Consider the following 15447-nt stretch of genomic DNA (forward strand, 5'->3'; position numbering starts at 1 on the left):
TTGATCCTTTTTTTTTGGCTGTATATAAAGATTTTAATAAACATAAACATCAGGCGGGAATTCTTAAGGTGTGGAAAGCACACCTTAGTGCTTATTGCAGCTTAGAAAATGGGCATCTTATGTTCTGGTTTATTCATTGTGGATATTCTGGAAAACCTCCACTAGCTGCAAGGTGCCCAGTACAGGTTAGAGAAATCCCGATGCAGAGATCAGAAAAATAATGCAAAACAAAATCCAAAGTGATGCGCTGACAGGTGAAATGCTACCGGGCATCTACTCCCTCCCTAAGACCCTTGCCACAGTGAGGGTAGATCCCAAAGTGGGGATTACGTCCCCTTTAAAAGGCTGGTTCGCAGACTCTTGACGTCATGCTATTGCTACAGAAAATCCTGCCGCTGATCGAACCTGATCGGAGGAACCGGAAAGCAAGAAAAGCCCCGCTTCCCTTCCGCTGCAATCGATCGCTGGCGCTGGTGGGAGACTCCTGGCGGCATCATGTCGGTGGCGGGGCTCAAAAAGCAATTCCACAAAGCTACTCAGGTAAAGGGCTGGCTTTTGCCTTTGACGGCGTGGCTGGTGTCGGTTTCCCTCCTGATGCTGAGTGGCTCTGGGTTTCATGCACACCCTGGCATCTGCTCAGCACTGCTGCTGCTCACCCTCGTTTTCTTTTGAACGTGCTTTGCTGCTGCGCCGTGTTCCGTTTGACTCCGAGGGAGGGCAGATCTTGCCCGATCTCGCAGCTTAAGTGTTGGGGGAGGGGGTGGGATTTGAACCCCCCCCCCCCCAATGCGCGTGCGCATGCATGTTTATGGGAAAACCCCCAACAGGTTAGATATTGGGCAGGATGCTGACCGCGTGCGCTCCCTCCCTACTGCCTGAGAGTTGCATTATGCAGATGGGGGGATCGCATGCTTCCAGTCACAGCACAATACCATTGTCGAGGCTCTGGAGCACAGGTGTCAAAGTCGGTCCTCGAGGGCCGGAATCCAGTCGGGTTTTCAGGATTTCCCCAATGAATATGCATGAGATCTATGTGCATGCTCTGCTTTCAATGCATAGTCATGGGGGAAATCCTGAAATCCCGACTGGATTACGGCCCTCGAGGAGGGACTTTGACACCCCTGCGTGTCTGGAGAAAAGCATAATTCATATAAAGCAGAGGTCTCAAAGTCACTCCTTGAGGGCCGCAATCCAGTCGGGTTTTCAGGATTTCCCCAATGACTATGCATGAGATCTATGTGCATGCTCTGCTTTCAATGCATAGTCATTGGGGAAATCCTGAAAACCCGACTGGATTGTGGCCCTCAAGGAGGGACTTTGAGATCCCTGATATAAAGGGAATACCAGCTGGTGCAGGGCTGGAGGATGCCAGTTTGATGGTCTTGCTTTGGAGTGGGGGAGGGGGAGGCACTGGCAGCCTCTGCATGTAGGTTACTGGGGAAGAGTGCCGTGCCCAGCTGCCGAACCACTGCAGTTCAGCACCGAGCAGCTGCATTATTAAACGAGTGGATCGGATAGCTGCAGGGTAGTGACTGAGCGGTGATGCTGTGGTGAGATAGTCTGTGAGCTGGTGCAGTGCTGCCTGGTAAAGACGAGTGCAGAATGCTTTTGGAGCCTGTTTCGTTCAGCTCTCCTTCTCTGACCTCCCCCAGCGGCAGAGCTTTGCAGACCTCAGCCCCTGATGCCTGTTGTCATTTGCAATAAGTTGCTGCTTTTAAAGGTTGAAAAACCTCTAAATCAAGATGATGTGAATTTTTCAGCTAATACTAAAGGGCTGGATTAAAATGATAGAACAAAACGTTGCTCCTCCAGTGACCTTCCAATGCTCTTGCCTCCTTATGACTGCTCGAATCGTGCTCTATAGATTGTAGTTTGGGGTGCCAGTTCAAGGTCTGTTTGGGCTATGCGGAAAGTACATTATTTCCAAGAGCGCTGGTAATGTGTGCGTCCATAAAGGAAAAAGTCAAGGTCGCCTATAACTTTTAGGACTCCATTTACAAAGGGGTGCTAGCGTTTTTACTGCACGCACCGGATTAGCGCACGCTATTCTACGCGTTAAGGCCCTAACGCACTTTTGTAAAAGGAGCCCTTAGTTTAGGAGAAAACCAGGAAAGAGCTCTCTCAAGCTGTATTAAAAACAGCCTGCGCTATAGTGTCACCGGTTTGTCTATTCCTTGCAGCTTCTGTTAAAAGGTGAAAAATTAGGAAAAACAAGACCTGAGCTCTTTCCCACAGGGAAAAAAAAAAAAATCGAGCATGCTGTAGACACCTGACAGGTTGTAAGTTTTAGTATGCTGCAGCTAGTAAGTGAGAACATACTCTTTTTGTAGCATGCAGTACTCCAGCAGCTAATGCATAGGCATCTGGTTGCATTTCAGTGCAATCCCACCCCTTCCCCTGTCCATGCACGTTTTCAAGTTAAATTGTTGCTTTCTTTGGTAAAAAGAGTCCTTTCTCGCACACTAAATAGCATATTTGCCTCTGAGGAAATGGTGCATATTCGGACTCTGGTACTGCTCTATCCCTCTGCTGACGTTCATTCCCTTGCATTGTGATCACGTGCTCTGTTCCATTTCGGAATGATTCAGTATTAATCTTTATAAATAGGTCTCATTTGAGCTGACTAATGGATGCGTAAAAATAGTTTCCCCGGTGTCACTTTTAGCATTTAGCAAGGTGTAGTGTGGAGGTTTTGCCTCATCCTTTCTAGGCTTTTGGGGGCCAATGCAATAAAGTGCAGCATTAAGGCCGGTTAGCGCTCAGTTTTATGGGGGCACAGTGCAGAAAGGGGTCTTGCACAGAATCTAACCCTGCTTAACCCTTTCAGGACCAAGGAACATATTTGTCCCATAACTTTAAAATCCTATAAATTTTGATTGGGATAGTCTACAGTTCTAAATTTGATATGTACGGATTCCATATGATACTACCTTTATGTAAACAAACTGGTTCCGACATTCATTCATTAGCGTCGTTGCCAGATTGACGAGAAGATTCACTTGCCACACTGTCCATAAGCCAGAAGTGTGATTTTTTAAAAAAAAAAAATAATGATATTTCACAAAAAAAATAAATTTTTTGGCATCTGCAAGCCCTTTTTACCATAAAAATGTCGTCAAAACCACAAAAATTGGCCTACGATCCTTATGGTCCTGAAAGGGTTAAAACCTTGCTTTAGATTCTAGCACTCATCCTATTTTAAACCATGGTAATGGAGCGAATTAGTTATTCTGCGCCAATGCAGAGATTTACCCAGAGGGCTTAAACCAGGGGTTCTTAACCTGGGGTCCATGGATGGGTTTCAGGGGGTCCATGAGGGTCAGATAAAAATTAATATTTATATTCACTATACAGCCCAGTACTGTTGATTTTTCTCACAGATAAAGAGAGAGTAGATATAGCAGTAGTAGTAATGGTAGCAGAAAATGTAGTAGTGGTAGTAGTAGACCTGTTTTAATTTGCACAAGAAGATTGTATTTCATAAGAAAGTGAATAGAATGCTAGGTATTAAGTTATCCTGCCGTTGTATTGGGCGATGGTACGCCCGCATCTGGAGTACTGCGTCCAATATTGGTCGCCATACCTTAAGAAGGATATGGCGATACTCGAGAGGGTCCAGAAAAGAGCGACACGACTGATAAAAGGTATGGAAAATCTTTCATACGCTGAAACTGGGGCTCTTTTCCCTAGAGAAGCGGAGACTTAGAGGGGACATGATAGAGACTTACAAGATCATGAAGGGCATAGAGAAAGTGGAGAGGGACAGATTCTTCAAACTACAAGAACGAGAGAGCATTCGGAAAAATTAAGAGGGGACAGATTCAGAACCAATGCTAGGAAGTTCTTCACCCAGAGGGTGGTGGACATCTGGAATGCACTTTCGGAGGGTGTGATAGGACAGAGTACGGTATTGGGGTTCAAGAAGGACATAAAAACAGAACATAAGAACTGCCATCTCCAGATCAGACCTTAGGTCCATCAAGTCCGGCGATCCGCCCACGCGGAGGCCCAGCCAGGTGTAACCTGGCGAATCCTTAGTCACCTGTATCCTTCTATGCATCTTGTGAGGAGATGTGCATCTAACTTGCCCTTAAATCCTAGAACGATGGGTTCCGCAGCAACCTCCACTGGGAGAGCGTTCCAGGTGTCCACCACTCGCTGTGTGAAGCAGAACTTCCTGGCATTTGTCCTGGGCTTGTCCCCCCTCGGCTTCAGCCAATGACCTCTTGTCCTAGTCACATTTGACATCGTAAATAACTTTTTTTCCTGCTCTATTTTGTCGAATCCTTTTAGTATTTTGAAAGTCTCAATCAGATCCCCTCGCAGTCTCCTCTTCTCAAGGGAGAACAGTCCCAGTTTTCTAAGTCATTCTTTGTAGCTCAAGTTCTCCATACCTTTTACTAGCTTCGTTGCTCGCCTCTGCACCCTCTCCAGCAGTTTTATATCCTTCTTTAGGTAGGGAGACCAGTGTTGGACACAATATTCCAAGTGTGGTCTGACCTTTGCTCTATAGAGCAGCATTATAACCTCCTCTGATCTATTCGTGATTCCCTTCTTTATCATGCCCAACATCCTGTTTTCTTTCTTTGCCGCCACCGCGCATTGCGCTGACGGTTTCAGGATCCTATCAATCAGTACACCCAGGTCCTTTTCTTATTCGCTCTTACCCAATGTTACACCTGACATTCTATACTCGTGCTCCTTGTTCTTTCTGTCCTGAAGGAAAAGGGGATAGAAGGGTATTGATACAGGATTACTATACAGGTCCTGGACCTGATGGGCCGCCGCGTGAGCGGACTGCTGGGCGCGATGGACCTCTGGTCTGACCCAGCAGAGGCACTGCTTATGTTCTTAATTATAATGAGTATAGGATTGCCAGATTTTCCAATCGGAAAATCCAGACCCCTCCTAGACCCGCCCATCCCCACCCTGTAATGCCCCAGTCCCACCACCTGTTCTTGTTGGGCAGGGAGAGAGTCCGTGCATGCGCGGATTTTCTACCTGCCCGACGCGATTTGAGGAGGATTTTCAAAACCCGGACAAAGTGCCAGGTTTTGAAAAGCCGTCCAGAGAAATCCGGACATCTGGTAACCCTAAATGAGTACTTTTTGCATAAAAAAGGAGTGGGTTTTTTTTTTTTAGATTGTTTACTTTAAAGTTTAATAATACTTTTTGTATGTCATATAACTATGAGACAATCAAATCTCGATAAATAAAGTACATGACTGTTTATTCATTGCATGCAAAGTTGTGTTTATGTGAATATTTCTGGGGAAGCTTTCATCAGATTCTTAAAGGAGTCCGTGACTCAGAAAAGGTTAAGAATCGCTGACTTAAAGGTTGAGCACAAGGCTAGGACTTTAATGCTATGGGGTCCGGTTATTAAGGTATGCTAACTGGTTTAGCGCGCGCTAAATGCTAAGATACCCATGGGAATATAATGGATGCCACTCTCTTATCGTTTAGCGCACCTTAATAAATGGACCCCTATATGTGAGGAGGTGTAGAAAATTTAGCTCGTTCCATGGCCGACGCAGAAAGCTTTGTGATAGAGCTCACGCTTTATTGCAAAATCAGTGAGCACGCAGATTACCACCACATTTAAATCGCAGCAGTATGTAATCTGTGGCTCATTGATAAATGTCACCTTTCCTGTCAGTGCCTGAGTGGTGATTGGCTCAGATACTGACAGTAAGGGTGACATTTAAAAAAAAAATAAAAAAATGTTTCAGGCAAGTATGACGCAGTATTTTGTATCAGCTTCTCTCCTGTCCCAACCCCTGAACAAAAAGACCCCTGGGATCCTCCACCTGCCCCAACCCCTGAACAGGAAAATCTGTGATGTCTAGTAGCATCCCCCCTTTGACATGACCAGATTTTCCTCCCAACTCCCAAACAAAGGTCCTTTCCTCCCACCCATCCCCACTGTGAATCAACTAAGCAAAAAGAAAAGGCCCAGGTAGATGGTGGGTAAACTCCCCCCCCCCCCCTTTGTTGAGGCTCCCTCCCTGTCCTTGTACCTTAAGGCAGAAGCGAATCCCATTCACACCTGCCTCTGGGCGCCATCATCTGCCTTATATGTTGAGGTCATATTGTCATATAAGAGAGAAATTCTATTACCAGGGATTTTGTTTTGGGGGGGATGGGTGGGGAGGACTACTGGAGAATTTTGAGGGTGGGAGGGGAGCTACTAGACTACCAGGGCAACTTGGGCCATGGCAGAAAGCATCCAGGGCAGCGTGATCGGGTTGGAGTGAGAGAGGGGGTGCAGACACCCATTTGTCAAGCAGTTCTTCTTTGCTGCCCCGGACCTGGCACAAAGATTCCCCACATAACGCTTGAGAAAACTTATTTTTTTAAATGCGTGGCTGTGGAATACCTATTGACTGCAATAACAAGCATTTAAATGTGGTTTGCATTAAGGGTCTCTGCAACCTATACTGAAACTAGATTATGCCTGTGTTAACCGTCACTGCTCCTTGTAACCCTGGGCAAGTCACTTAATCCTTCATTGCCCTGGGTACAAAATAAGTACCTGTATATATGTAAACCACTTTGAATGTGTGGTATACAAGTCCCATTCCCCTTCTGCATACATTTGTGATAGCGTCTGTGAGGATTTTAATACCTGCTCTTCTTTTTCTTGTAAGCATATGAGACTTGTTAAAAAAAAAAGCAAAATAGGGGAGGTGATGGTTCTGCATTAAGAGTAATGGTAATAGTGTTTTATATACCTCTATATTTCCAACTGGATTCAAAGCGGTTTACAAAAATTTACAAAAAGCTTACAAGCGTAAGTTAAGAACAAAGAGTGAATAAAGACAAACAACTAGAAATTAAAGATTGCATTATAAGACATCTTAACTGAAGCTGTGCACAGGTCTGGGGGATAATTGATTTGGCCCACATCAATTCTGTGCATTCAGTTTTTTGCAAAGTTGATCTTTATGTGCACAGTAGCATTTCAGCACATGCACAGATGTATGCTGATATGCTTTTCTGCTCAGACATGTGCGAACAGTAGCTGTTCATAGCGCAGAACATTGTGCACATGCGTTTGGCTTTGGGTTACCATATGGCTCCAGAAAAAAAGAGGATGGATTGAGACATCTGGGTTTTACTTCCATTGAAAGCAATGGAAGTAAAACCCGAATGTCTCAATCCGTGCTCCATTTTCTGGAGCCATATGGTAACCTTAGTCTGGCGTGCTCTCCCTGATTACCACACAAGTTTTGCACGGGTCTTATTTATATAAAATATGCTTATTGCTTCAGCAAGTAAAAATTGGATGTTATGTGTGAGTTAGGAAGCAATTTAGCACATGGTTCTAACGCAAGCTTTCTGCATGAGCCCCTAAGTCTTTCCAGTACAAGAAGCTGGTGTTTTTGGCTAGCTGTAAAATTGGGCGTTATAACTTGTTTTCTCACCTTCCTGTTTGACTTCCCAGCCTGTTTCTGTTGGCAAAGCATTCTGTTTAAATTGTGATTATTTGCTTTTTATGGATTGGTAATAATGATGGGATGTGCAAGTCTAGCATTTATTTTCTTTTTTTCATTAAAAAGCTTATAGCCTGCCTAACCCTAAGTGGGTTCCAAAGATACATACAAATTAAAAACCCATAATAAAATCCATAACATAAATTATGAAACGATAACGGTATAATAATAATTATACAGTCGAATGATAGAAACCCCAGAATGTGAGCTTGAGTCTCTTGTCTTACACATAATTCTGGTGTATGACCTGCAGTAAGTTTCTTTTATTTCCATGTGCTTCACTTTATCAAGTTGTAATGAATGGAAAGGTGGCTCGAGGTACTGTAAGTTTCAGGTTGCCAGGGTAACACAGATGCTGGGCCATCTCCTCAGCCACCTTCTAGGTTGCACATGTAGCTGGTTGCTGAGGGCTGCGGGGTGTCCACTGCTCCTCTGGTTAACCCTTTCAGGACCAAGGGACATATTTGTCCCATAACTTTAAAATCCTATAAATTTTGATTGGGATAGTCTACAGTTCTAAATTTGATATGTACGGATTCCATATGATACTGCCTTTATGTAAACAAACTGGTTCCGACATTCATTCATTAGCGTCGTTGCCAGATTGACGAGAAGATTCACTTGCCACACTGTCCATAAGCCAGAAGTTTGATTAAAAAAAAAAAAAAAAATAATGATATTTCACAAAAAAAAATCAATTTTTGGCATCTGCAAGCCCTTTTTACCATAAAAATGTCGTCAAAACCACAAAAATTGGCCTACGATCCTTATGGTCCTGAAAGGGTTAAGGCTGGTATTCCCTTTCTTGCAATTGACTGAACCCTCGGGGAACAAGGGAAATCGGGTGGTCCTTGATGAAGAGGCACGTAACGCAGGAAGCGGTTGTGCCGACTCCATTCCACTTGTCTCCTAATGATTTCTTATTGAATTTGTTTGGGGGAGGGGTGTTTGATATTCAAAGGGATTTAACTAGTCAGAAATGGCTCCTGGTCAGTTAAATTGCCTGTTCGGGGTTAACTGGTCGTTTTCAGTAGGCACTTAACTAGTTAATGTCGCTGAAAATAACTAGTTGGCACTGAGCTGCAAATCAGCTATTTTGGGGGTGTTCTGAGGGCAGAGTTGGCACTTGACTGGTTATGTGCCAATATTCAGCGCTTAACTAGTCAGATAAATTGGGTAAATAGGATTGCACAAAAGTCAATCCTATCTTTATGCGGTAATTCATAGCTGGTTGAGTGCTGAATATTGTTGCACTTAACCAATTAGGTGTTGGCCGATTCCGGAAACAAAAATTCAATATCAGTGCCCAGACATGGCCCCAGCGTTGGATTTCCAGGTTTAACGCCAGTGGCAGTCAACAAAATGCTAATCACCGTCTGTTTCTTAGATTGTCACAGCTATTGTTGAGGGGGAAGGGAGTTACGGATTACTTAGGCCGATGATGGGGCAATGCCTGGAGTTCAGTCAGGAGGACAAGCAATGCACTGGATGACCTCAAGGGTTTTTGTTGTTTTTTTTTTGGGGGGGGGGATGCAGCTGAGTGCGTTTGTTCCCCAGCACAGACTTCTTGCAGAAGCATTGTGCAATTGGGGTTCCAATGTGGTGCTTCAGGTGGGACTGCCTGATGGTGTCGCAGATTCAGTGCTCTGGAAGAGGAGAAAAAAAAGGAGGCCAGGTTATGGTACAATTTGAGTATCTGTCTGCTTTGTGCGTTAATAGTTGTGGCCTTTGATTCCTATTCTCATATCACTGGCCCATTGATTAGTTGAGGGGTTCCATGTTGTAAAGGGGCAGGTTTCAAGCAAGGCAGAGCCCGAGCTGCCTGTGTAATTAATAATAATAACTGATGCCATTTCCTTTTCCATATCCCCTCTGAAAATATTCGTGCTGAACAAAGAGTGCTCTCTGTATCTCAGTGTTGGCTGCATTTATGGTATATCTCTCAAGCAGAACTAATGAAGTGTATTGGACTCTTGTGTGGATGAAAGGACTATATATATATATATATATATATATATATATATATAATTACTAGGATGACTCAGGATGATGCTAGTATTGGATATGATTAATAAGAGCTAGTCTTGAACTATTCTTAAATTAATATGACGTATTTCTTCAAAAATCCTTTTACCAATTTTTGCTGTTTTGTGCCACTCGTGAGTTCTAAAACACAGCCAGTCTCATGATTCCATTCAATAGAAGCTGCTCTTTACCTTTGTAGCCAGGAGAGTCTGACATCTTGGATCTAATGGGGTTCCTGCACTACAGCATTTAGCAAGTTCAGTTCCTGTATCTGACTCCAGTTCCTGAAGCTGCCAAGTGGATGAGGATGCAGGAAAGGCAAAGTCCAGGCCATAACATGCCAATTACATCTATAGAGCAGGCACAAGAGTGCCTTTGTCCTGGGCTCTGAGAGGAAGCAGCAGCAATACCTCAGACAGGTGACTTGTTTCTGCAGTGTATGGAGTGGAAAAGAAGGAATCAAAATGGAGACCTCCACCCCTGAGTTATAATAATAATAATTATTATTTTATTTTTATATACCGCCTAACCAAAAAATGGTTCTAAGCGGTTTACAACAAATAAGCATAAGTCATACAGTGGAGAGTAATTTTAAAAGGAAAAAAACAATTCAAAACAAAATACAATAAAATAGAATTGGTCCTACAATAGAAAATATGATTTAAAAGAAAAATGCAATTTAAAAGAAGATACATTGCATGACGGAAGCATAGAATTATTAAACGAAACAACCAGTTAGGATGCAAATTTTTCAAACAGTTGAGTCTTCAACAGTTTTCTAAAATCAAGATAAGAAGAGGATCCTAGCATAATTTTACCGAACCAATCATTCAATTTGGCAGCTTGAAAAGAGAGAGTTCTCTCCAGAAATCTTTTGTAATAACATAATTTAGCAGAAGGAAATGTAAACAGACAAACTGTGCATGTGACCTTATTTGGGTGGTTCAAAAAAAATATAGATACCTTTCATTTCTTATTAGTTATTTCTTTGTTCCTTTGGATTGACGTACTGCTTTATATAATGTACCACACAGTGTTTTTTATAAAGTTTTATATATTTAAAATATAAAAAACTTTATAAAGGAGTTGGTTAAATTCTGAGGTATTTTTGCTGCATCAGGGCTCTAGAGATGAATAGTAACTTACAGAAATAGATGACACTGTGCATTGCCAGATGTGAGTTTGCTATGTGCTGGGATGGAAGCTTCCTTCCAGATGTGTAGTCCACAGTTAAACGTCTTTGGAATATGTACCAGTTCGTACAAACGCATCAGGATACGGCTGCTTGAAATCCAGGAGCAGCTGAAATCTCCCCCCTTGGAACTAGGTAACTTGGCAGCACTGCTGATGAGGAAAAATATGGCAATTGGGCAACATCCCCCTCATTCTATACCCTTAGCACCTAAATATAAGCACCGCTTGCATGTTAAGATCATGCACTACTAGCATTTACATATGTGAATGTTGCGTTCAAATGCATAAGTGCTGGTTGGGCATTAAACGGTATTCTGCAAAATGAGTGCACAGCTATTGCATAGCATGTAATGCAAAGGAATGCACATGTGGGCAGAACATTGAGGGGGAGGGGCATGGTCAGATCCCACACTTAAAACACCACGCTAAATTGTAACAGTTATGCATTCACATTCACACCTGCCTTTTACAGGGTGTAAATGTTGGCACCTACATTTTGGTGTGCAAATATGCATTTACATTCTATTCTGCAACAGAATCTGGGGGCCCAGATGCCATTACAGCACCAAACTCTAGAATTGTCCCCTATATGTTTAAACAGTTCTTCTGTTCAATTTGGGAAGCCAAATTTGGTGTGATAGTGTGCCCTAACTGTTAAAGGCAAATGTGGACTGCATTATGGATTATGATGTACTTTACAACATAAACTGAGGAACAGATGTTGACCCTGGGGATGGGATTTATTGATGTTAATATACAAAAACCAAACAACCCCACAGTGAATCTAGGCGCATCCTCCCTCCATTAAAGGAAGTATACATCAGAAGGACAGGATTGGCAAAGATTTTGTGATGGGTAATCCCATCTAGTGTCTACTTAATGTTTGTTTATTAAAAATTTTAACCGCACTTCAGTTTATCAACAGCACGGTGTACAAGATATATAAAAACAAGAAACAAAAGGAACGCCATAAAAAAATAGGAAAGAAAAGACAAAAGAAAAACCAAAAAGTAATTTAATTAAAATCAATTAAATCTAAATAACGTACAATAAGAATAATTTTGTTTTAAGTCTTGTTTAAATAGTTGCCAAAAACCAGGATCCCAATTCACCAATCTTCTCATAAAAATGCTAAACCAAAAAGATACCATTGACCTGAATTTTACATAGGATAAATCAGAACGAATCGTAAGAACATAAGAATAGCCTTACTGGGTCAGACCAATGGTCCATCAAGCCCAGTTGCCCATTCTCATGGTGGCCAATCCAGGTCACTAGTACCTGGCTAAAACCTAAAGAGTAGCAACATTCCATGCTACCGATACAGGGCAAGCAGTGGCTTCCCCCTTGTCTTTCTCAATAACAGAGAATTCCACAGGTGAGAAACCATTGCAAAACTATGCTATCGTATGCTATGGCTTGGCCTCTTGCCTGATGATGAAAGTAAAGAAAAGGAGGAACTGAGGCAGGGAGATGCTGGACCATGAGCGATAGGGAATATAGAGGAAAGAAGCTGGACTTGGGGGGGGGGGCAAGGAAAATATGAAAACGGAGAAGAGATGATGAATGTAACTGAATGGAGGGAGAGAAAGAAAGGGGATGCTGGACCTGGAGAGAAGTGAGACAATGGCACGGGAGGAGAAGAGAGAAAAGAGAGAGCTAGTGGTGAATGTGAGATCAGTTATGGAGGAAATTGGGTTGCACCATTGGTGTTGGCACTGGAGTTTGAGAGACACAAAAGGCAGCAACTGTTTATTTAAAACATTTCTAATCCTCCTTTATCCAAGGCGGCTCACAGTATCACATGCACAATTCAGATTTGAACATCTTATCAAATCACATACATCAATAAAACTCATAAGATTATACCTTCTTAACATATAGATTACGGTACATCTCAACCATCCATCTGCTACAAAAGCAGAACAGATCTGAAAACCTGGAGAACCTTCAGAAGATAAAAACAATTAACTTGATAAGGCAGAATATTAGCTTAAAAAAGCCTGAACAAACAGATGGTTCTTAAGCAACTTTCTAAATTGCAATAGATTTCTACAAAATCGTAATGTACCAGACAATGCATTCCACATAAATGGTCCAGCTGTAGAGAAACATGGATTTTTGGTCCGTACATATCGTAAAATATTCCCCTTTGTTGTATCTAACAACCAACAATTCTGTAACCTCAACGTTCTTGGCGGAGTATATAGTGCTAAGTTTCAAGTTTTATTAAAAATTTGATATTCCGCCTATTGGATTTCTAAATGGAGTACAAATGAGTCTACATCTTGGGGACAAGGACTATATAGAATACAGTGGAACCTTGGTTTACAAGCATAATTCGCATGCTCGTAAACCAAAATACTCGTATATCAAAGCGAGTTTCCCCATAGGAACTAAGGGAAACTCGCTTGATTCGTTCCCACCCACCCCCATCTCCCGAGACCAGCGGCGCTGCTCTACCCCCCCAAGAACCGGCATTGCTCCCCCCCGCTCATGAAGGCCCCCCCCCCCGCGTGATCCGCTCGTGGCGCCACCCCCGTGATCTGGCACCCCCCCTGCTTGTGTCGCACACACCCCCTCCGCTGTGATCCTGCATGCCCCAGGCACCCACCCGATCACATTCCATACCCCCATTTGGCATTGGCACCAACGCACAGGACATGCTGGTGCCCGAAGATCTGCCTTCTTCTTTGCACTGGGCCTTGAGCATCTGCGCATGCTCAAGGCCTTCGGGTTCCCGTTCTCTCCGAGATCATGGGGGGAGGGTGCCGGATCGCGGGGGTGGGGGTGGGGCGCTCGTAAATTGAGGCACGCTCGGTTTCCGAGGTGCCGATTTTGTGAATGTTTTGCTCGTCTTGCAAAACACTCGCAAACCGGTGCACTCGTAAACCGAAGTACCACTGTACTGCTGATTTCAAACCCATTGTTCACAAGCACCTCTTTCTAAACTCTGTCAGCAACCCACCCCCTTGGGGTGTGGGTGTGGGTTGTTCACTGGATTTACTAAGCATTTGTTTTATAGAGACGGAATGGGAAGAAAGCCATATCAAATCCAGGGCTCCTTGTGACTCTGGGCAAGTCACTTAATCCCCCATTGTCCCAGGTACATTAGATAAATTGTGAGCCCACGGGACAGATAGGGAAAAATGCTTGAGTGCCTGAATGTAAACCACTTAGGCTGTAAGTGGGATATAAATACTTAAATAAATAAAATAAATAATCAGCAGCTAAGCTAAAAAAAACCAAATATGTGTTAGCAGTCTGGAGATTGGACATTTATGTAGTTAAGAGTCAGTATTCAGCATTTAACTGCATAAGGTAACCTCATAATGAGACTACATATAACACAATTCTATCTTTATGTGGATCACCAAGTGCTTCAATTGCACTTAGCCGCGTAAGTGTTAGCCAGCTGTGTAAGTCCAGATACAGTAGACCAGGGGTGGGCAATGAGGGCCGCAATCCAGTCGAGTTTTCAAGATTTCCCCAATGAATATGCATGAGATCTATTTGCATGCACTACCTCCATTGTATGCAAATAGATCTCATGCATATTCATTGGGGAAATCCTGAAAACCCGACTAGATTGCAGCCCTCATTGCCCACCCCTGTAGTAGACTCTCAGTTATCAGACTCATATGGGGATTGGTAGATGCCAGATAAATATAGTTTCTGGTTGCTTGAGAGTTACTATCAAAAATATTTTTTTGTCTTCCTTCCCACCTTACCTTTCTGGGCAGAGTTACTCTCTCGTCCTCTCTCTATCATCCCCCACCTCCACTTGTAGGTCCAGCATCTGTTCTCCCCCTTCCTAGGGTTACCAGATGTCTGGGAAACCTGGACATATCCTCTTTTTAGAGCACTATTCTTCAACCACCAGTCTGTGGACCGGTGCCGGTCCACAGAAATTTCCTGCCGGTCCACAGGGTCAGCACATGCATCAGGCCCAAATCAGTGTTCTTCAACCGCCGGTCCATGGTGCGACTGATGCGGCAATATCTTTGAGCCAGCTCCCTCTTTCTCACTGATTCAGTGCACAAAGCCACGGGCAGTGGCTCCTACGCTCGTCCTGCGAACCGGAAGCCTTCTCTCTGATGTTGCAACGTCAGAGGTAAGGCTTCCAGATGAGGCACGGGAAGTGCAAGGAGCCGCTGCCCGCAGCTTTGTGGACTGCATCAGTGAGGAAGAGGGAGCTGGCCTGAAGATAACACTGAGAGCGGCATAAAATGGCCAGGCGGGAGCAGGCCAGAAGGTAAGGCATGGAGGGAGGGAGACAACAAAGGTAGGAGGATATGATTTTATTTTTGAATTTAGTGATTGAATTATGTCAATTTTGAGAATTTACATCTGCTGTCGGTGTGCTTTGTGTAGTTTTAATTTTGTGGTTAACCATTATGTGTTGTTAATAAGATTATATTGTGTATCTGTGAAAAATGAATGGAAAAAATAGTGTTACAATTAGTACTATTATGGGGGCGGGCACTGGGGTGGAGATTGGGTAGAGATGAGCGGGGTCTGGCCCACGACTTAGCCCAGTGTTCTTCAACCGCCGGTCCACAAAATAATTATTTTATTTCTGCCGGTCCATAGGTGTAAAAGGGTTGAAGAACAATGTTTTAGAGGACTGTCTGGGCTCCTGGACGGACTTTCCAAAGCCTGGCATTTGTCTGGGTTTTAGAAAGCCCCGACAAGCTCCATCTACATCTGAAGGGTCTCTGAGCATGACATC

The 15447-nt window shown here is 43.5% G+C and overlaps 1 protein-coding gene across 3 annotated transcripts in view; it reads left to right on the forward strand.

The window, feature by feature from the left end:
• The first annotated feature begins 379 nt into the window (after nucleotides 1-379).
• The window catches only part of SH3GL2 (SH3 domain containing GRB2 like 2, endophilin A1), a 265872-nt gene continuing 250804 nt past the window's right edge, over nucleotides 380-15447 (forward strand). The window contains exon 1 of one of the 3 annotated variants that reach the window (XM_033920569.1): nucleotides 380-540. In XM_033920569.1, coding sequence (XP_033776460.1) covers nucleotides 496-540 — 45 coding nt within the window. In that variant the 5' untranslated portion in view covers nucleotides 380-495. The remainder of the gene's footprint in view (nucleotides 541-15447) is intronic. The other 2 variants (XM_033920579.1, XM_033920589.1) reach the window with 2 other exon arrangements.

The sequence above is a fragment of the Geotrypetes seraphini genome, chromosome 1 (assembly GCF_902459505.1).
Source record: "Geotrypetes seraphini chromosome 1, aGeoSer1.1, whole genome shotgun sequence".
Taxonomy (NCBI): Eukaryota; Metazoa; Chordata; class Amphibia; order Gymnophiona; family Dermophiidae; genus Geotrypetes; species Geotrypetes seraphini.